General features: G+C 33.5%; 1 protein-coding gene across 10 annotated transcripts in view; it reads left to right on the top strand.

The window, feature by feature from the left end:
- SOX5 (SRY-box transcription factor 5) overlaps positions 1 to 22,929 on the top strand; it is a 1,022,042-nt gene that overhangs the window by 689,316 nt on the left and 309,797 nt on the right. For all 10 annotated transcript variants that reach the window (XM_064377351.1, XM_012457140.3, XM_064377349.1 and 7 more), the window contains one exon: positions 18,674 to 18,884. In XM_064377351.1, the coding sequence (XP_064233421.1) occupies positions 18,674 to 18,884 (211 nt within the window). The remainder of the gene's footprint in view (positions 1 to 18,673; positions 18,885 to 22,929) is intronic.

The raw sequence follows: 22,929 nt of genomic DNA, 5'->3' as shown, positions 1-22,929 counted from the left end.
CTCCATTTCAAAGAAAAAAGAAGCAACTTCTCATTCATTCAAGTTTTATCATGAGATTGTAGCAATTCAGTCACATTTTCAGGCTCTGCTTCTGATTCTCGTTTTTTTGCTATTTTTACCTCATCTGTAATAATTTCCTCCGCTAAAGTCTTGAGCCCTATAAAGTCATCCTTGAGGCTTAAAATCAACCTCTTTCAAACTCCTCTTAACGCTGAAATTTTGGCCTCCTCCCTTGCATCACGAATGTTCTTAATTGGATCTATGATGATGAATTCTTTCATGAAGTTTTTCAATTTACTTTGCCGAGATTCATCTGAGGAATCACTGTAGGGAAGCAATAGCCTTACAAAATGTATTTCTTAAATAATAAGACTTGAAAGTCAAAATTACTCCTTGATCCATGGGCTGCAGAATGGATATTGTGTTAATAGGCATGAAAACAAAATTCATCTTCTTGTACATATCCAGCAGAGCTTCTTGTTGACTTGGTGTATTGTCAATGAGCAGGAATATTTTGAAATGAATCTCCTTTTGTGAAGTAGGTCTCAACAGTGGGCTTAAAATAGTCAGTAAACCATGTTGTAAACAGATGTGCTGTCATCCAGGCTTTATTGTTCCATTTATAGACAAAGACAGAGCTTAGGGCCCTAGCATTATCAGAATGGTAAATAAACATTGGCTTCAACTTAACGTCACCATTAATTTTAAGATGTACTAACCTTCAGCAGGAGAGTCAGGCTGTCCTTTAAACCATCAAAGCCAAGCAGTGACTTCTTCCATCTCACAATGAAAGTCTTAGATGGTATCTTCCTCCAGTAGAAGACTGTTTTGTCTACACTAAAAATCTGTGTTTTAGTATAGCCGCTTTCATCAATTATCTTAGCTAGATCTTCTGGATGACTTGCTGCCACTTCTATATCCACACTTTCTGCTTCACCTTGCATTATTATGTTATGAAGATGGCTTCATTCCTTAAATCTCATGAGCCAACCTCTGCTAGCTTTCAAATTTTCTTCTGCAGCTTCCTCACCTCTCTCAGCCTTCATGAAATTGAAGAGAGTTAGGGCCTTGTTCTGGATTGGGTTTGTCTTAAATGAATTTTGAGGCTGGTCTGATCTCTCCAGACCACTACAACTTTCTCTATATTAGCAATAAGACTGTTTGGGTTTCTTGTCATTTGTGTGTTGACTGGAGTAGAATTTCTGCTTCCTTCAAGAATATTTTCTTGGCACCCAATAACTTGGCTATTTGAGGCCTAGCTTTTGGCCTGTCTCTGCTTTTCACATGCCTTTCTCACTAAATATAATAATTTCTAGCTTTTGATTTAAAGTGGGAGACATGTGACCCTTCCTTTTACTTGAACCCCTAGAAGCCATTGTATGGTTAATACATGGCCTAATTTCAATATTGTGTCTCAGAGAATAGGGATGCCCGAGTAGAGGGAGAGAGATGGGAGAATAGCCAGTCAGTGGTGTAGTCAGAAAACATTCCGCGTTTACTAAGTTCACCATCTTATTGGGTGTGGTTAGTGGTGCTCCAAAACAATTACAGTACAAACATCAGAGATTAGTGAGCACAGATCACCAAGTAGATAATGATAATGAAAAAGTATGAAATATCGCAAGAATTACCTAAATGTGAGAGACACAGAGATATGAAATGAGTACATGCTGTTGGAAAAATGATCCCAATAGGCTTGCTTAGTGCAGCCTTGCCCCAAATCCTCAGTTTGTTAAATAAAAGCAATATTTGTGGAGCACAGTAAAGCAGAGTGCCGTAAACAAGGTGCCTATAGTTTTATTCCTTCTAGAACTCAGAATAGTGCTTTTCAAAAAGTAGGGACATGATTAACCTATTTTGTGACCATGCTTTATTGCTCTGTGTGTGTGTGTGTGTGTGTCTGTGTGTCTGTGTGTCTGTAGTCTGTTTAAAATGTTATGTAGGAGTTGACAAAATTGCTTGATTTTCATTTGGAAGTGCAAGTTAAGAAAATTGAACTGTAAGATGTGGTCAGTTAAAAGTACTATAAAAAGTTGATAATGTTAATCAAGTACCTCAGGAAACCAAACTAGAATATCAGAAACATCGTATGGTATTGAGAGATGACATACATAAAGATAAAACAAACTTTAAAGAGAAAGTTAGGGTAAGGTTAGTAAAATTAAAACAATTAAGTGTTTTATTCTGATGAAAAACCGTTTGACACAGTAGTTAAAAGCACATTCAAAAGAATCAGAGATGTGGATTCAAATTATTTGTGATTTAACTTGAAACCATGGCTTAAACTCATTTTTTCTGCATGTAAAAGCATTGATCATATTTCCTTCCTCATAGATCTGTTAGAAAGAATCAAGGACATAGTCTACTAAAATCTCATATAGTGATCGTCACATTAATAAGTTTAGTAAATAATGCTTTTATTTTTTTGTCAGAATATGTTCTTAGGTTCTGAGTGCAGTCTGAGGTTAACCATGATAAAGAGCACTGTAATACAAATGTATAGAAGGAAATAATTACCTAACCCATGTTACAGTCAAAGTAGTATACAATATTGCCATGGAAAAAATACAAAGAAAGACATATACTGAGTAGAAAATGAAAAATTCACAGTATTCAAATTGTCAGAGTTGGGGATTGACACCCAAGTGAAAGTGTTGAAAGCTTCATCATTTAGGTCATTTCAAAATCTATTCTACCACCCTCAAGAAACCCTGTGGTCAAATTCTTATCCTGTCTACTAGTTGCATAGTTCCTCCAACAGACCTGCTATTGACTTCCCTGTTTCCTTGCACAAAGCTGTTATTCACTTCTAGGAAAATTGGTGGCTCTGTGGAATTGGATAAGAATTTGGCCTACAGTGAGTGATTTGAATGAATGAATTTGGAATTGGCAAGAAAATACAAACATATGCCACATTTACTTGGTACATTCACGCTTCAAGAGAACTCAGGTAGCACGTAAATTCAGTGTAAAAAGCCAGAGATTTTCAGTGAGAACCTATTACAAAGCCTAAATCATCTTCATTGATTTTTGTCATATTGAAAGAATAAGGCAAAATATAAATTTAATCATTGTTCATTGGAATGTATAAGACTAGAGTCCCTTCTGATAAAGTCATATATGGTGCCTAATATTTACAATGCTACTGTCAGAGACAGAACAGTCATGTTATAGGCAAATTTAACAGCAGTGGATTTATTAGTTGCTTTTAAGATATACTGTTATTTAATGCCAGTCTTCATTGGCCAGATTGATACTGGACTACTTGCAAATTAAGTAGTCTTTGCTTTTTGTAGGCAAAATACAACCAAGGAGTATGGTAGTCCATTTGTGTGCTGGCGTTAGCTGGAGAGAATCTGAACCTGCTCCTATTTTCAATAGTAGACAAATTTCTTCTCTCAATATTATTGCTCATGTAATTTTCAGTACCAGAGACATTGGGCCTTTAAAAAGGAAGAGATGTTACATTTGTGACAGCTTTTCTCTTCCACTGACTGAAACAATAAAAATAAACGTGAAGCTGTCGGAATGGCCTCTTCATATTGTGTCATTTGCATGTGATTCCCTTTGCTTCTCTAGATAATTGAATTTATTCAGGCAATTTATTTTTTAAATGTGTAGTCTCTGTGAATGGAAACATCTTAACTAAAGACAACCCTTTTATTTCCTCTTAATGAAATATGTACATGTAAGTGTATACTACTTTTGGAACCAAGGGAATAGAAGAGAAATAATGGAAAACCCAAAAATGTATAAAAAATTAATTAAAAAGATAAAGTGTGACTCTTGTAACCAAATATTCTGTCTTTGTATTTACCCCCTGTCTATGTTCAAGGTCTCTAGATGCTCAATAGGAGCTTTTTAATTATTTTTCCCTGTTTGATGTTGCTAAGTATAATGAATAGATAGCAAAGGACTTTTTTAAGGAGCCTCTACGTGTGAATCACCTCAAAGCTGGTAAGCATGACAGTACCTGGTTGGTTCCCATCCTGAGACTTAGTCTTAATAAGTTTGAGACTTAAAGAAAATGACTATTTAAATTGAGCTCCATTAGTCAAACAACATAGCTTTATAACATAAATAACGCTTATATTCTCTTTATGCTGGGAATATAAAAAGTACATACTTTTATTTTGAGTCGGCATTATTTTAGGCTTATTGAGCACCAAGCCAGAGCACTTGGGATAGCAGAAATAGCCAAAGATATTCTGAAAACAGGAATTGAAGTGGACTTGTAGAAGACGAAACATCTGTCCAAAATTCAAAATTACGTATCTCCTCTTTATACTCCATAGGATTTAGTATAACTTAAATGCAATTTTAGTTTTATATGTATATCTTCCCCAAGTTTCCATGACAAAGTAATATATTAATGGGGGGGAAATACTGTCAACTGTAGTCACAACTCGATAAAGCACTAACAGCAGTAGGATTCTGAAAAACATTTTCTTACATTGACAAATTTCATTTTTTCCCTTTATTCTAACATTTATATGGCACGAATTTTAGAGGCTGAACGCACAGCACCAAGAACTCAGCGTTCTGAGAGCCCCTTCATTGTAAGTAAGGGAAAGTTGCTTCTGTTTCTAATTTTATCCCTTAGTTTTACAGTGGTATCTTTTTGTCATGCCTCAGGCTTCCTGAAGTAACTAAAATCTTTGACTTTTACGTTGTTCTAGAGCCTTCTTATTTTTCTATTTCTCTCTCTGTTTGGCATATTCTATAGATGCTCATTATTATTTCTATGTTTTCAGGTTTTGTTTTTTTTTTACGAAATCTCCTATGTTTTTTAAAATCTAATTATAAATAATGATAAACTCTCAAAATGTATAGGGTAAACCCAAGTCATTGAAGGAGAAGATGTTACTCTCTTATAACTGCCATTTTTAGACATAGGTGAAGAGGGCTTGGCCATTTTCTCTTCTCCCTGTGGATACTCTCTTAAGAGCTTATGATCTAAAGTGATTTAATCATTCACTAGAAATAAGTGCTCCATAGGTCATTATTTTACAGCCTTTATTTCTTCACCTGCCTTTTGTAGGCATATCTACTTTTAGATGTTCAATATATAAATTTAAAAATCTCAAACAATAAGCTCATCATCTGAATTTCCTGAAGGAGATTATATGGCATCTCTTAAAGTCCTGGGATCAGAAACCAGGACTAATGTTCAAATTATAAACTAATTTAGTTGAGTGGACTTATTAAAATGTACTAGATGTACCAATTCTATTTAAAACATTTCTGTTTGCTAACCATTTTGTTTTTGTCAATACCATAACTATTGTTTCAACTTCACAAGCAAAATCCATGTTTATCTTTGACTTTTTTTTTTTTTTCTTATTTTCAAGTTACTTACTCCTATCATTACTTCCTTCAAAGTGTCTCTAGGATTGGGAAGACATTGTTAGCATTTAAAAAAATTTTTTTTATTTTAGGTTTAGGGCTACATGTGATTGTTACATAGATAAACACATGTCATGGAGATTTGTTGTACATATTATTACATTACGTAGGTATTAAGCTCAGTTCCCAATAGTTATCTTTTCTGCTCCTCGCCCTCCTCCTACTATTTCCCCTCAAGAAGACCTCAGTGTCTGTTGTTTCTTTCTTTGTGTTCATAAGTTCTTATCATTTAGCTTCCACTAATAAGTGAGAACCTGCAGAATTCGTTTCTCTGTTTCTGCTTGAGTTTGCTAAGAATGATAGCCTCCAGCTCCATTCATATTCCTTCAAAAGACATGATCTCCCTGTTTTTTATGGCTGCTTAATATTTCATTGTATATATGTACCACATTTTCTTTATCCAGTCTGTCATTGATGGGCATTTAGGTTGATTCCATGTCTTTGCTATTGTGAACAGTGCTGCAATGAACATTCACATGCATGTTTCTTTATGATAGGATGCTTTATATTCCTCTGAGTATATACCCAGTAATAGGATTTCTGAGTCAAATGGTAGTTGTGGTTTTAGCTTTTTGAGGAATCACCATACTGCTTACCACAATGGTTGAACGAATTCATACTTCCACCAGCAGTGTTATAAGGGTTCCCTCTTCTCTGCAACCTCAGCAGCACCTGTTACTTTTTGACTTTTTTCATTCTGACTGGTGTGAGATGATCTCTCATTGGGTTTTGATTTGCATTTCTCCAATGATCAATGATATTGAGCTTTTCTTTCATATGCTTGTTGGCTGCATGTACGTCTTCTTTTGAGAAGGGTCTATTCATGTTCCTTTCCTACTTTTTAATAGGGCTGTTTTTCTCTTGTCAATTTAAGTTCCTTATAGATGCTGGATATTAGACCTTTGTCAGATGGTAGTTTGCAGATATTTTCTCCCATTCTGTAGGTTCTCTGTTTACAATGTTGATAGTTTCTTTTGCTGTGCAGAGGCTCCTTAAGTTTAATTAGTGATTTTTTAATTATTATTTTTTAGCCCTTCTCATAGGAGAGTAACATACATTGTAAGAAACAAAAAGCAACAAAGTACATATATGTGTACCTGCCTTGCACACACACACACACACACACACATACACACACAGACATGTGAAATTACAAATTAAAAAAAACTCCCAGCCAGGAACAGTGGCTCTCACACCTGTAATCCCTTAGGGAGGCTGAGGCGGGTGGATCACCTGAGGTCAGGAGTTTGAGACCGGCATGGCCAATATGGCGAAACTCTGTCTCTACTAAATATACAAAAAATTAGCGGGACATAGTGGCAGGCACCTGTAATCCTTGCTACTTGAGAGGCTAAGGCAGAAGAATCGCTTGAACCTGGGAGGCGGAGTTTACAGTCAGCCGAGATCATGCCATTGCACTCCACCCTGGGCAACAAGAGTGAAACTGCCTCAAAACAAAACAAAACAAAAACTTCCTAAGTATATTGTCATCGATTATCACACATTGTGCATAGAGTACCTAACAATCGAAAAGTGGCTATTAGCCTTTTTCCATATGACTTACACATTCCCATCATTGTCCATATAGAAGTAACTATCACTAGGCTGTGGATGAAGAGGGAAGGGCATTCTGGAATGTGAACAAAAATAATTTGAATATATGCAGTTGGAAAAAAGCTTCTTGCTGAGTGTAACCTATTTTCCAAAACAGTTGATAATCACGGATGACAGATAGATTTGATGGTTCTTTTCAACTCCCACTGCTACAATCTAGTGGAAGGCCTTTTATTGTCACATATGTGTCATGGTAACAGTTTCCTATTCAGTGGAGATCTTTACTTTCTCCTCTACCCAATTAATTCTACATACCACTGCTAGACTAATCTTCCTAACAAGCTACTTTAATAGAATCACTTGCTATAGATCAACAATAGTTCTCCATTGCCTGCTAGGTCAAATGTAAACTACCCTACTTGACTCTCATGACCCTTCGTGAAATGACTCTCGTATGTTAGTCTTCTAGTTCTTATTCTTCATTTCTTTTGGTTAAGCCACTTCCTTCTCTGTAGTGTGTGTTTATACACTGTAAGATTTTCTGGGTGGTGCCTCTGGGAATGCTCTGTATCTTTTCCTCTTTACTTATTTCTTCTAGGCTTAAAGACTCTCTATACATAAAGATGTAACACATTAATAATTAACTCAGTATGTATTTATGGAACATTAATAACAGGACATAGTGTATATGAATAATCAGACATGTTACCTGCCTTCATGATATAGAAAGAAAATTAAATGAACAATCCCAAAAGAGTGTGATTAGTTAAGAAGTTTTACATTTTTTTTTTATTTTCAGCATTCTCTATTCTCTAAACTTCTTTTACATGTATAATTTGCTACTCTACAAATTAGTATATATTATAGTGGTTATGATTACTAATTGTTTCAGGTGCATTTCAGTGCCTCTCATATTTGATTTTAAACTCTTTGAGGAGAGAGAAAACCAGCTTTATTTTCTGATACCTTTGACATTTCTTGCAGCACCTGAGTCAGTTAAGGAAGGCAGTGTAGCTTAATGATGACCACAACAAAAATTTAGAATTTGATCTTAGGTTTACTTCTCCAATTTACCATTTCCTACTATTTCTGGGGGGTAAATTACTTTTAGAACTTTAATTTCATCATATGTTAAATGGCAGTAACATTCTTCAGGGAATTTCTTTGAGAATTATTTTTTAAAAGTCTATAGAACATTTGTAACAGTGTCTTTAAGAACTCCAAAATTGGTAGCTATATTTTTACTGAAACATTAGTGAATAAACAGATTTTGTGTATCTCATCAAAAAAATGCCTAATAATATAAAAGTACTTTTTATATTCTTTAAAACTACAAGACTGACAAAATCTATGTGTAGTATTGCTCATATAAACTACATGAAGACGATCTTTGCAGAGAACCTAATATTTTACATTAAGAGTGCCAGTATCTCAGTGATAGTGTGCGCTGTGGGGTGGTCCTTATGGACTCGCTAAAGTGTGTTCAGGAAACTCTGCTTTATATTGTGAATAAATAATTTGGCTAGTTGGGAAATTTTGTAAGAGTTTGTGAACTGTTTAATATCTTATCATTACTTTTAGAATGAGAACTGAAACTTGTGCTTATTATTTCTCAACTCACTACCTAAAGTCAGTTCATGTTAAAGGTTTCCTTCACAAAAAAAAAAAAAAAGCTTCTTTTGCCTTAAACGTAATTCCCTATTGAGTCTTAATTAGTATAGAAAAAAATAGACCTTTAGCATTTTTTAAAAAGGAAGGCTGGTGTGGTGGCATAACAAAGCAGACAGATTTTACGCTATGAAATTAGTCTGAAATAGAAGGCATATGTTTTATGGACTTTTTCTTTTATAATTATCAGAGAAACTCCCTGAAGAATGTGCTTCAGGGTGTTGCTGGAGCATAGCAGAGAGAAGCTAGCAAAAATGGAGAATTTTTACTTGATAGTATCCATCCTCATAGTACTATTGTAGTTTCATATTTATCATGTAAAGGAACCTAAGGATTTATTTGCCAATTTAGTGGTGCTGATGTCCTCACAAAGAACGAAAAAGCTCGATGTGCACATCTTACAAAAAAAAAAGTAGAAATGTGACATAATAAATAATTGGTGTCATGTATATATGACAAACAATTCATTACTCTTCATTTATTCAGACTTTTACTTTTAAAAGTTTTATTTCATAATGAGTAGTAATTGAACATCTTTTCTTTGATCATTTCCCTGAATTATCACTTTGTAGAGAACTATGAAACTGTGAAATTTGAAAATTGAGTATGCAGCTGAAGTAAAAATCATACTAATGCTGTGTGGCATTTTGTGGAATACCTTTTATTCCCTTAACAAAAGTTTGTATTAGGTTATCTTTTAAAATTGCCTACATTAAATAAATTTTAAATTATTTTAAAAAGTTTCCCTGGATACAGTTTAATTTTAGCAGAAATAACTCTTGAAAACTGCTTGTATATGCATATTCTGCTTTTCTCCTCCTAATTTCTTCTCATTTTCTGGTAAAGAATCTATTTTTTTTGTTACTCATTTTGGTATATTCTATGTTTTATTCATCTTTATAGGCTAATATGCCTGGAGGACACTTATTTTCACAAGCCCTCTTATAGCTTTTGTCATATTCATTACCATTTTATAAATTTTATAACTCATAACACACATTATTAACTTACATAATACCTAACTCATATAACTCATTCTATTTTAACTTATAATCCTCTAAAAACCCAGTGAGGTATTACATGCTAATATTATCCCCGTTTTGTAGATGAGAAAGTTGAGGCATACAGTGATTGACTTTATGTGTGTTACTTGTCCAAGGTCACACAACTAGTGACTGATGGAACCACGATTTGAACCACAGCTATTTGGCTTCAGATTCTCTGTGCTTAACTCATCTTTATGCTGCCTTGCAAGTTAACATTCAAAACATTTTATTAAATAAATGAAAGAGAAAATAGAGTAAATGAAATATTTCCTTTTTATAATGCTTATTTTCATTACTGTTGAATTTTGCCAATCAATTATATATATATATATGAATTAATTATCACTTACCCCATTTTCTAGATGAGGAAGCATTTTAGAGAGTTTAGATAACTTGTCCTAGATTATACAATTATACATAACTGTATAATACAGATTATAAGTGATAGAGCCTGTGCTTGACTCAAACATCCTGAATTCTGCCTCCAGTTTCTTAATAACTACTTTATACCACTTTGCTGCCAGTATATTTTACTGTATGGGGCACCACCTTCTATTTTACTTATTATTGAATACATAATCTGTTTCCAGTTATAAGCAGTGCTAGCAAACATTTAGCTTCTTTACTTATTGTATGCTCTGTGTAAAAAACTGCTTTTATTGCTATGTGGAATAAAAATAAGTAATTTCCCCAGTTTCCTGTATTTAAGCAACTCTGTGACAAATTTTGGTACAGAGTACAGATGAAAATTTGAGAAATTCCTATGCCTTATTTCTTCCTTCAGATGCATAGGGTGAATAGATATGTAGTCGAGTTTACTAAAAGTGACAATAAGAAGGTTCTAGAGATTTAGGAGAATGACAGAAAAATTAGATCTAATCAGTGGCTAGTTACAATAAATGTTAACTTGATTGTAAATATTAAAAGGAAATGTTTTGATGTGTAGTCTAACTTTTGTTTAGACACATCTTATGGTGGTCTTTGCTCACTCAGGGAAGAGATCATCAAATGTCTTAAAGTGTATTTGCTGGATGTTTAAACATAAGACATAGTGCACAAAGCATCAGCAGGAAGATAATGAGGCTGTCACAGCACAAAATGTTCTTTGTTTTTACAGGTTCTATTAGTTAATGTATTAGCAATTTTCTAAATGCCACTTTTGCTTATTAAGAGGTTTTGAGAGCACATGGAAACATACATTTTATTCTTGAATGCTGCAGTTCTGACATTATTAGCAAATGTGATTCTGAAGAATATTTTCAAATACTCTGAAGGAGCATTTGGAAAAAAAAAACACTGTAGACACTTTAGCCCATGCAGCTTCTACATGAAAATAAAGATATTTTTAAAACTGTTTCTCCTATTTATACCATCTCTTATTGATAATCAGAAAATTTGCCCTTAACTTTCAGTTTCATTCACCAGAATTAAATTAGATGGTAAATATGGTAGTGATTCTAAAACAAAATATAATATTTTCATATTGTAAATGAGATAAAACAATAAATTTATGCTAAATGTTCATACATGTCTAAAAGCAATCTATTTTCACAATTCAATTTTGACATAAATCTTAGATTCACTAATCTATATAGTTAGTAGGACATCAGAAAACATAAGGTCTTTTCAACAAATGCCAAAATGACTATTAAAAAATTCAAAGTCATTCTTCTACATTATGTGTTTTCTGTATTTTTTTTTTCGCATGTTAGCTGACTTTCCTCCATCCCCACTACCCTTCCTTTCCCCCTTGGAATATATTACTTTTTCTCACTCTTCTCAAATTCTTGTTCCATTACTTTAATGATGTCTTTCTTCCCCACTGCAGTTTGTATTCATTCCCCGCTTTCCTCCTCTGCCTCTTTTTCTCTCTTTAACTCTTAACAGTTTGTCTATGACAGTAGTTCTCAAACTTTAGTCTCACATGGAAGGCTTGTTAAATCAGATTTTGTTGGGCTCCACCTCCTGAGCATCTGATTCAGGAAGTCTGGGGTGAGGTCTGAGAAAAATGTCTAAAGTGTTCCCCGGTGATGCCAATGATACTATTTTGAGCACCATTGTTTATGAATCATGTTTATAAAAATCACCTGTCACTATGCTATCATCCTTTATGGTTGTTTAGTACCATTTGAATGTATTTTTTAAAGAACACACTTTTAAATATTTATTTAGTTTCCTAATTAGTAATTAAATCTAAGCCTAAACTAACATTTCATCTCAATGCTTGGCAAAGAAATGTGAACCAAGTTAGACTTCTGCTAAATTTCCATCTTGTTGAATAGCAATCTTTAAAAGAGTCTATATTTTTAGGCTTTGAAAAAAAACATTAAAGAGTTCTCACTTCTGTTTGCACTGTCCCAAAATACTTAAGAAATGTTTGAAATATGGGCTGGATTATATATTTGAAATATGATGGGGCCATTTTTATAAAATGGTAATCTTTTTACCTGAACTTGATGAAGACTGTTAGTGTCTAGAATAATCAGTCTGCCCAAGAGTGTGCTATGTCTGCATTAAAGACACACATTAATTTTTAAGATTTCTTCAATGTTCTTCAAAAGTTAGAAAAAATTAGAATTCATCAGTTCCAGAAATTAGAGCTTTCTGTAGATCAGAGAGAGAAACGGATGCAGATGCCTATTTAAGTATTTTAGAATTCCTACCCATTTTTAATATTGTCATGAATAAATGTTTTTAAGAATTCAGAATACTAATTTTCAGAGAATTTCAATAATATAAAAATATTGAATGTATATACTATAAGCATTTTTTAAAAACTGGCATGGCTCTTATCTTGCTTGTAAGCAGTCTAGATTAGGCCAGTACATACAAGCCTAGCCTCTGGTTGTCACACTTCTATAGAGAACTTTAAAAATGCATATATGTAGCTTCCTGACCCCATCCCAAGACAGATTCAAGGTCTACCCATCTAAAATCTATAATCATAACTAGTATACCTTGTAGCTGTTTAGGCACTAAGGATTCCTGATGTTATAGGTGCTGATCTCTAACTTTTACAAAGGTATGATCAGTGGCTTTTTGAAATATAGAAGGATGACCACTTGTGATAAGCTCTTTTTCTCTGTAGGGGAACTATTGAAATAGCCCAAATAAAAGTACCTCTGTTATTTTTCATTTTTAAAATACTGGACCTAAGTACAATTAGCTCTTTTTTAGACAAAAGGAAAGACTTTAAATTGGATGACTTGATCCATATCATTAGTATAACAGTCACTCTTCAGAAGCCTATCTGCAAGTGCTTTTATTCTGTATGTTTTGGGAACTGATCACACCTTGTTCCCAGAGTACTTAATTTGATAATCTTAACCAAAGAAAAACTCTTAGTGTTCTCTCTTGAGTTTATTAAACGTGGTTTTGCCCTAGTGTATCGCTTTCATATATACATCTCATTTTTAGGATATTAATATTGGAAAATTGAACTGATACAGCTTGCTGTCAACATTGCAACATTCATTTATTAAAGCTAGCAATTATTTCTGTCTTGCACTTCAGATTTCTGTGCATATTACTACAAGGTGATTGCAGAATAAGAAAACAATGATAAATGTATTTATTTGTTACTCCTTAAAGAATAACTAAAATATGTTATCTCTTTCTAAATGCTTATCTTTGGAGCAGTAAAATTTTAAGATATTAACACATATACCTTAAACTTTTATCTTGATGAAATCTGTCAAGAAAAGCTTTAGTTAGAGGTTTTGGTTTTTTGGTTGTTTTTTTTTTTTTTTTTTTTTTGCAAGTAACTGGTTGTTTAAAATCACCTAATTGTATATATTGATGAGTTTATATTATTTTTCTGGGAAGGTATACATTTAGGTCAGAGCTTCCTTAACCTGGACTCCATAGTCCATAAGAGTTCATAGTGAATTTCCTGGAGGAGGTTCATAACTGGAACTATGAACATAGAAAATGAACTCGGTAAAACTATGTGAAATTGTGTGTGGAATTGCATGAGTGTGTGTGTGTGTCTCTGTGTTTATGCATGTGCATGTGTGTTTAAAGTAGCATTTATAACTATCGTCAAGGGACCAGAAGTCCCAAAGGAGTAAGTGTGGTTTAGGGTTTCATGCAGGCATTTTATGAAAAATTATTTTAATCAAGATAACTTGAAACATAATTGAAAGAGCTCTTTAGACAATAATTGCATATTTTTCTATAACTAAATTCAATTTGGTACCTCCTAATTAGACAGAATAGATTACAAGTAGTGAAATTTTATTTCAACATTTGTTATAAGGTATATTTTTATCCTCTTTTGGTGGAATTTAAGGAATAACCAAATATTATAGTTTTTTTTGAAGTTTTGTTTTACCTTGTCCTGGTGATTTTTTTGTTTTTGTGTTTTGAGACAGAGTTTCACTCTGTTGCCCAGGCTGGAGTGCAGTGGCGCCATCTTGAATCTTGACTCACTACAGCCTCTGCCTCCCAGGTTCAAGGGATTCTCCTGACTCAGCCTCTCTAGTAGCTGGAACTACAGGTGCACACCACCATGCCCAGCTAATTTTTGTATTTTTAGTAGAGACAGGGTTTCACCTTATTGGCCAGGATGGTCTCGATCTCTTGACCTCATATCTGCTGGCCTCAGCCTCCCAAAGAGCTGAGATTATAGGTGTGAGTCACCAGGACTGGCCATCCTGGTGATATTTTATAAATCACAACCCATTGCTGGAAGAAGAACATTACTATGTCAAAACTTGTTGAGCACCAAAGTACCTTCTCTGTGTATCTGTATTTCATTTTATTCTGCCTCTGTGCAATACCGAAATTACTGAACATGCATTAATGAGAATCTAATTGATGATAGTCCAGATCTTCTGTACTAGTTTTTTTCTAAGTTCAAAACTTAATTTTACTAGAAAGGATATAGAGATGCTCACAAATTTTATAAAGATAGTTACAAAAACATAAACTACCGAGTACCATTACTCTGATTAGTCATGTAGAAATATAAATCTATATATTTGGTTTAAATAATTCTTTAATATTTAAACTTATTTTAAAAAATATGACACAAGCAAGTAGGTATTTGGATGGACAGAGTAAAGAATGTGGTTGATTCAATTAATTTGAATGCCTATATCTCATTTGCTTTATTTGGGAGTTGAACATATTACAGTGGAAACGTCTCATTTTCATACTTATTAAGAAGACAAATGTCTTGTTCACTCATAACATTGATAGATACAGAAATAGATGAAAGAGTTATAAGATCACTATAGTTAAGAATGAGGGCTCTGGAGCCCAATAGGTTGGGGCTGATTTTTCACTCTCCCTTTTGGTAGTCATGTGACCTTGAGCATATACTGTGCTTCAGTCTCTGTGCCTCAGTTTATCTAGCTATGAAATGGAAATTACAGTTAGGCTTGCCATAAGAATTAAGTTAATACATGTAAAGTACTTTAAGCAGTGCCTAACACAAAGTATTTAATAAATATTTGCTATCATTCTTATCAATTACTAATAGACTGAATATTAAATGTAATGTTTCTAACTACTCTGTATGAACTTAATTTCAGTTTGTAAGGCCAAGAAGTAAGCATGATAATATGTTTCTTGAGGCCAGAAGTCAAGGATGAAATGTCATTTGAATAATGAAAGAAACACATGTATCTGGTTAATTTCATATATCTCTTCTTTTTTAAATGTGTTAAGATTCTTCTTAATTAGCACATCATGTAAAGTAGAATTTAAATATTAAGGTTGAAATAATATTTCTTTCAGTGCATTCATTGCAATATTCTGTCTTTAAAATGAATTAAGAATTCAGTTTTAAAAAGATATTTTTTTTTTTTTTTTTTGAGACGGAGTTTCGCTCTTGTTACCCAGGCTGGAGTGCAATGGCGCGATCTCGGCTCACCGCAACCTCCGCCTCCTGGGTTCAGGCAATTCTCCTGCCTCAGCTTCCTGTTAAAAAGATATTTTAATGAAGATAGATATGTTAGGCAGACTCTTTTTCTATTGGTTGCAAAGATAAAAAAAGGGGTAAGATTAAGCAAAGCTTGTTCAAAAATATCAAAGGAAGATGATTAACTTTATTCTGAAGGTTTAGAAACCTTTTTTTATGATTAGACTTTAGAGGTCATATATCACAGTTCTGGAAACTTGTTTGCAAAGTACTGGTATGTCCTTAGAATTCACAAAACTTGATTAAATGCGTATTTCTGGTTGGACCACTTATGCCTATGTTAGCTGGTTCTCTTGATTTCACCTGCCAGCAAAATGAAGTGAAACATGGAATTATTACTTCATGTATAACAAATGCAATCCCAGGGAAGGAATTCTGAAAAAGATAGGATTTCCTTGACTGAAGACTGTGCCAGCACTCCTTAACAAGCTATTCACCATGCAAATGAACAATGGAGTTCCACACTGAAACAGCTGTTAACTACATAAAACTGTTAAGGAGATTAACAGTGCCAGAGGCTGAAATGTAATCAGGCAGGTGAAATAGTGATAAGATAAATATTCCTGTGTGAAATAGAAATAATGTTTAATTAATTTATTTTTATACTGCTGCAGCACCTGAGTTTAGAATTCTTGTGAAATATACTAAACTTTAAAACATATTTTCTTTCTCTATGAAAGATATAGAAAGTTAGAGACTCGGCTGGGCGTGTTGGCTCTCTCCTGTAATCTCAGCATTTTGGGAGGCCGAGAAGGGCAGATCACAAGGTCAGGAGTTTGAGGCCAGGCTCACCAACATGGTGAAAACCCCATTTCTACTAAAAATACAAAAGTTAGCTGGGCATGGTGGCATGTGCCTGTAATCCCAGCTACTCAGGAGGCTGAGGCAAGAGAATCTCTTGAACCCAGGAGACGGAGGTTGCAGTGAGCTGAGATGGCACCATTGCACTCCTGCCTGGTTGACAGAGCAAGACTCTGTCGGAAAAAAAAAAAGAAAGAAAGAAAAGCAAAGAAAGTTAGTGACGAACAAAATGGGATACCTTATTTGGATATTTTTTGATTTTTTGATATTTCAGTAGACTTGATTATATTGTAACTTTCAATTATGGCAATTAAAGGTCAGCTGCCCAATTACTGTTTCTAAAGTTTGTCATCATACAATGTGAAAGTAGCGTACAGATAGAGAAATGTTCAAAGTGCAGCTAACATTGGAATGTTTCTACTTTTGGTCCTGGAAAGAAATGAGAAGAAAGATGTTGTATGGAAAATGAATACAGGTATTTCACAATATTCTGGTTTGCACATGAAACTAAGCTAAAGTGTGTTATGGGCCATTCACAAAAACATTCCTATTAATTTACTGAATGAATTCGTGATTGCTGTTTTTAGGGGTATGTGTGTATGTGTGTGTTTATGTGTTTGTGTATATATGTGGGTTTTAATAATTCCAGAAGTATACCTTCACTTCAACTGCAGGAGCTTATAATTGTTACATTTTATACATTGATTTCTAAATCCAAGTGTGGTATAAGCTACACAGTCTGTAAAATATTCACTCAAGGCATAGTGCTAGTCAGAGGCATAATCTGTAATTTTTTAAGAAATAAAAGCCGTTTGAGATTTAGAATTACAATTTGGAAGATTCTGTTGTGCATGTATTTTTTTTTTTTTTTTTTGCTTTCCCCACATGCTTCAGCCACATGTAACAAACTGATGTTTGTAACATAGCCTGTTGTCCCTGTAGTCACTAATACCTGTTAACAAAAAAAATCATATTAACAGATTATGTTTGTGTTGACATCTCTATTTTTAATCTGTTTTTTAAAATTACACTGATGATTTTTAAACCAAGTATGTTAGCATATTTTTAAGCTAGTCAAAAATAATAGCATTAACCTTAAAAACGTTGAGTATCAATCAGTGTGATTTGTTATTTTTTGGAAGTCAACAGATTGCATTAATGTGTCTTAAATTGGTAGAGAAGAAATTTGCAAACAGGTATAATCTAATATTCTGAATATTAAATAGGCACGCACTCAAATATATTTTAATGCAAACTTTTAACGTTGTAGAATTAAATATTTTTAGGGTGAGACTCAAAGATATTAAGATACAGCTTTATGTTTAAGATATCTGTTTTCTGAGAAGTAAAGGATTATGAAAGTGAGACACTATACAAGGAAAATCTTTAAGCAGGAAAATTAATTTTTCTTTATCATTTCATTATCACTCTTAATAATTTCTAAAAAATTAACTTAGTATCTTTTATACAAAATATTCCCCAAATATACAAATTACCAGAGTTGTGCTAGAAATTGTGAGAAAATGATAACAAAATAATATAAAAAGATATTTATATTTTAGAATCATATGATAAATTATATTCATTCACATACCCACATGATTATGAGGAAGAAAAACCACAACAAACTTCATTTTATTGGGTAAATGAGGATTAAAATACAAAATAGCAGAGAGTATTGACAGAAACTGTGCTTCATGTAACAAATAAAATTGAAAATTTCTTCAGCTTAGGCAAAAATAAATTTGAAATATTCTTGTCTGATGCCAGATAACCCGTGTGATGGATGCTTTCTTAAAAATATGAGAGGCAGGTGGAAAACTAAAACTTTAATTAGAGTATTATCAAGAAGAGGCAGCTACTGAAAATGAAAATAAATTTTGTGTAATGTTATTTGTTTAAATATTACAAAGTCATGAAGAAGTTTAACACAAATGATCACTACTTTTACTATCTATAGGAAAATCTAAGACTGTCAAACAAAAGCAAGAAAATAAATCTCATAATGTAGGCTTTGTATAAGACTTTATTTTCATTTACACTCAGTTTAAAAGAGAGAATCTCCATAGTTTGGTTTCTCCTTTGAATAGATCTTTGACTTACTCTAGAACTAGCATGCAAAGTTAATTCTTTTTTGAAATTTCTTGGTTTCTTTGGCTCCTGCAGAGTGAAATTTCACTTTTTAATCTTTCAGCTGAATAAGCCATATAACCAATTTTTTTTAAGTTACTGAATTTTAAGCAATCATTTGTCCTTTTCGTTTCTCTTTCAGGAAGTTGATGGCAATAAAGTTATGTCTTCATTTGCCCCACACAACTCATCTACCTCACCTCAGAAGGCAGAAGAAGGTGGGCGACAGAGTGGCGAGTCCTTGTCTAGTACAGCCCTGGGAACTCCTGAACGGCGCAAAGGCAGTTTAGCTGATGTTGTTGACACCTTGAAGCAGAGGAAAATGGAAGAGCTCATCAAAAACGAGCCGGAAGGTAAAAGCTGGAAAAGAAAACAAAGTTGGTGCTGTGTCCTGATTTTCATACTTTGATTTTAACTTCTTGATGCGTTTTTTCATTTACATTTTTAAAGTTAGGTTGGACAAAATGGAAACCTATTGCTATGAAGATAGATAATATAATTTTTCAGAAACACTTAAGCCTGTCTAACTCAATTTTTTAGATCATTTATTTATGTTGTGATGTTATTTTCACATATGAGTAAAGTAGTTGAGTGAAAAAGATTCAGGAATTGAGTGTGGCAGCAGAGCCAGGAATAGTCACCTACTTGCCAAGTATCTGCAGTCTAGTTTGTTTCTCTTTATTTTTTTTTTCCTTGAGGATCAATGTAGAATTTCACTACATTTTGTAACCTTTGTACGTTAATACATCTTATCCTATCTTGATAGTTAGGTCCGTTTCTTGGATAGTCCCAAATTATTATCGTTAGGATTATTATATATTTACAAATTAGTGATTCTTTAACTTTTAGGTATGTTTAACTTCCTATTTTTTCAACTTCCAGAAAGTCTTTCTTTTAAGATTTCATTCTGTAAATCTCTTTAATAGTTACTGATAGGAACCTTCAGGTGATATGCACATGGACTAATCTTAAAATTAAAGCAAATAAACCAATAAAATAACTGATGCAAATTGTACAAACTTAGGCATAATTGACAATCATCCTTTAGGTTACACATGCTTACTAACTGCTATTTAACCCTCTGTCCATCCTAAGCATGGGTGCTATATTGCACGCAAGAACATATCTCCTGTTTCAATCAGATGGGAATTTCAAACAAGCAAACAATGTTGTGCACACATACTATATAGCAAAAATACACTGAATGTGTACTGTGTAACAATAAGTTGGGCTCATTTCTAGTCTGCTCGGGCACTGGTAAATTATGAGGATATCTGACGCAAAATATATGTTAACCTATGTATTTGACAGTCGTGTGACAATTAAATATTTCTGGGTCCCTACCAAATGCATAGCTGAGACCTGGATTTTGGTTAAAATTTATGCAATCTCGTGAACTGAGAATTGGAAAGAATTTTAGAGATATTCTTGTCACCCAAAGACTTTGGATATTTTGTTACATGTTCTCCCATTCTCATGGAGATAAAACTGGAGAGTTGAGGGGAATCCAGACAACCTTATTTTTAAAAAATGGATTTTTTTTCTAATATTAAAAATAATACAGTTTTATAATAATTATTTTAAAAACATAAAACATTATAAGGAAGGAAATAAAAGTCACCTGAAGTCATAGCTATTCCTGGGTGAAATAGCAATAATGCTAAATTAATTTCTTTTTATACTGCTTCAGAAACTGAGTTTAGAATACTTGTGAAATATGCTAAACTTTAAAAAGTAGTTTCTTCTTGTTTGAAAGAGTTAGAAAGTTAGAGATGGGAAAATGGGATACCTTATCTGAATTTTTTTGATATTTTTGATCTTTTCATAGACTTGATTGCACTGTAATTTTTTGCATGAAGTCCTAGCTGCAGGTGATTTTTATTTTCTTCCTTATAATGTTAATATGAGGTTAATAGGATTCTTAACCTTAGGATGTGTTTTTTAATCTTTATTTTTATATATTCTGCTAATTTTTTATGATTAGCTTTATGCAAATGGTTCCCAACTTACAATGGATACACTAGGATTTTCAACTTTAAGATGGTGCAAAAGCAATACACGTTCAGTAAAATCATACTCCAAATTCTGAATTTCAGTCTTTTCCTGTATGCAGTAGGACACTCTCATTGCTGGGTAGTGGCAGGGAACCAGAGCTCCCAATCAGCCATGTGATCAAGAGGGTAAACAGCTATACTCTACAGTATATTGTGTTGCCAGATGATTTTGCCCCATGGTGGGCTAACAACTTGTGTTATGAGCACATTTAAGGGAGGCAAGGCTAAGTTATGATGTTCAGAAGGTTAGCTGAATTAAATGCATTTTTGACTTAATGATATTTTCAACTTACAATAGGTTTAAGGATATAACGCTATTATAAATCTAGGAGTATCTGTACTTTTAAAATATTGTGCTTCTTTTTTCACTTAGAATTATAGTATGAGTGTGTCTTCTGCCAAGTAATATACTTTGAAAAGAAATGACTGCCAAGGCCGGCACAGTGGCTCAAGCCTGTTATCCCAGCACTTTGGGAGGCCGAAGTGGGTGGATCACCTGAGGTCAGTAGTTCGATACCAGCCTGGCCAACATGGTGAAAACCCATCTCTACTAAAAACACAAAAATTACGCAGGTGTGGTAGTATGTGTCTGTGGTCTAAGCTACTCGGGAAGTCAAGGCAGGATAATTTCTTGAACCTGGGAGGAGGAGGTTGCAGTGAGCCAGGATTGGGCCACTGTACTCCAGCCTGGGCAACAGAGCAAGACTCTGTCTCAAAAAATCCTTAAATAAATTTTAAAAAATGATTGCCAAATAGTCTACAGTATGGCCATGATTTACTATTGTAATTCATACATTCACTTTATTTAAAAAAAAACAAAACAGTTTTAGATTTACGGAAAAATGAAGCAGATAGTACAGAGTTCCCACATATTCCATCCGTATACACAGTCTCCTCTCTTATTAACACCTTACATTAGCATGGTATATTTGTTAAAATAATGAACCAACATTGATACGTTATTATTAACTAAAGTCCAGAGTTTATTTAAACTTCATTAGTTTTTACCAAGTGTGTTTTTTCTGTTTTAAGATACCATCAAGGGTAACACATTATACTTACTTGTCATGTCTTCTTAGGCTCCTTTTGACCATGACAGCTTCTCAGAATGTCTTGTTTTTGATGACCTTCAGAGTTTTGAGGAGTACTCTTCAGATATATTACAAGATGTCTCTCTATTGGAATTTGTCTGTTTGTCTCAGTCAAATGAGTTTTGGAGTTTTGTGAGGAAGACCACAGAAGTAAAATATCATCTTTGTCACCTCATAACAGTTACATACTTTCTTCGTAATTAAGAATGTTGGCATTGACCTTGATCATTGGCTGAAGTAGTGTTTTGCAAGTTTCTCCACAGTAAACTTGCTCTCTGTCCCTTTTCTACATCATACCCTTTAGAGGGGAGGAGCTCTGTGCAAGCCACACTTAAGGAACAGGTAGTTATGTTACTAGTGCTGGAGTAGCTACGTAAGTTATTTGGAATTTTCTACATGGGAGATTTATCTCTTCTCTACCATTTATTATTTCATTTAATCATTTTTTTTACATCAGTATGGACTCACAAATATTTATTTTATATTTTGGGTGTCATTTTACATACCACTATTATTGTGGTTGTGATAATGATGATTATTATTAGTTTAGCACTTCTTTTCTTTCTGACACTGTAAGATACTGAGGGCTCATTTTGTACATTTCTTGCTCCAGTGCTAGAATCATCCATACCTCCAAGAAGCTCTGGCTCCTTTTATTGGAGAATGATATTAGAATGCAATATCTAAATGCTAGGTATACTCCTTACTTCAGAGATATCATTTCTTTTAGGGTTCTAAGTTGACAGAGCAGTGAAAATATATGTATGTATACTAACCTACATATGTATATATTTATAAATATTTCTATGTTTATATTTCAACCCAACTGGGGAAATACCTAGGAATGTGAATGCTGGAATTTATGAGAGGATTATATTTTAGCCTTGTAAGAAACTGCCATAATAACTTCCAAAGTGTCTATAAGATTTTGTATTCCCTCCAGGAATGAATGTAAGTTTCCGTTGTTCCACATTCTCATCAGAATTTGATATTGTCAATTTATTTTATTTTATTCATTCAAATAGTTGTGAAGTGGCATCTCATTTATTTAATTTGTTCTAATTTTAAGCAGTGTTCAGCGTCTTTTTATATGTTTCTATCCCTTTGATGAGGTGTCTGTTTAGATCTTTTGTTCATTTATTAACTGAATCATTTTCTTATCAATGAGTTTTTAGAGTTCTTAGTATATTTTGAATACGAGCTCTGTCAGAAATATAATTTGCAAATATTTTCTACCAGTCTGCGGCTTGTGT

The sequence above is a fragment of the Aotus nancymaae genome, unplaced genomic scaffold (assembly GCF_030222135.1).
Source record: "Aotus nancymaae isolate 86718 unplaced genomic scaffold, 86718_ANA_hifiasm-v0.15.2.pri h1tg000016l, whole genome shotgun sequence".
NCBI lineage: Eukaryota > Metazoa > Chordata > Mammalia > Primates > Aotidae > Aotus > Aotus nancymaae.
This window is presented reverse-complemented; position numbering and strand designations above follow the sequence as displayed.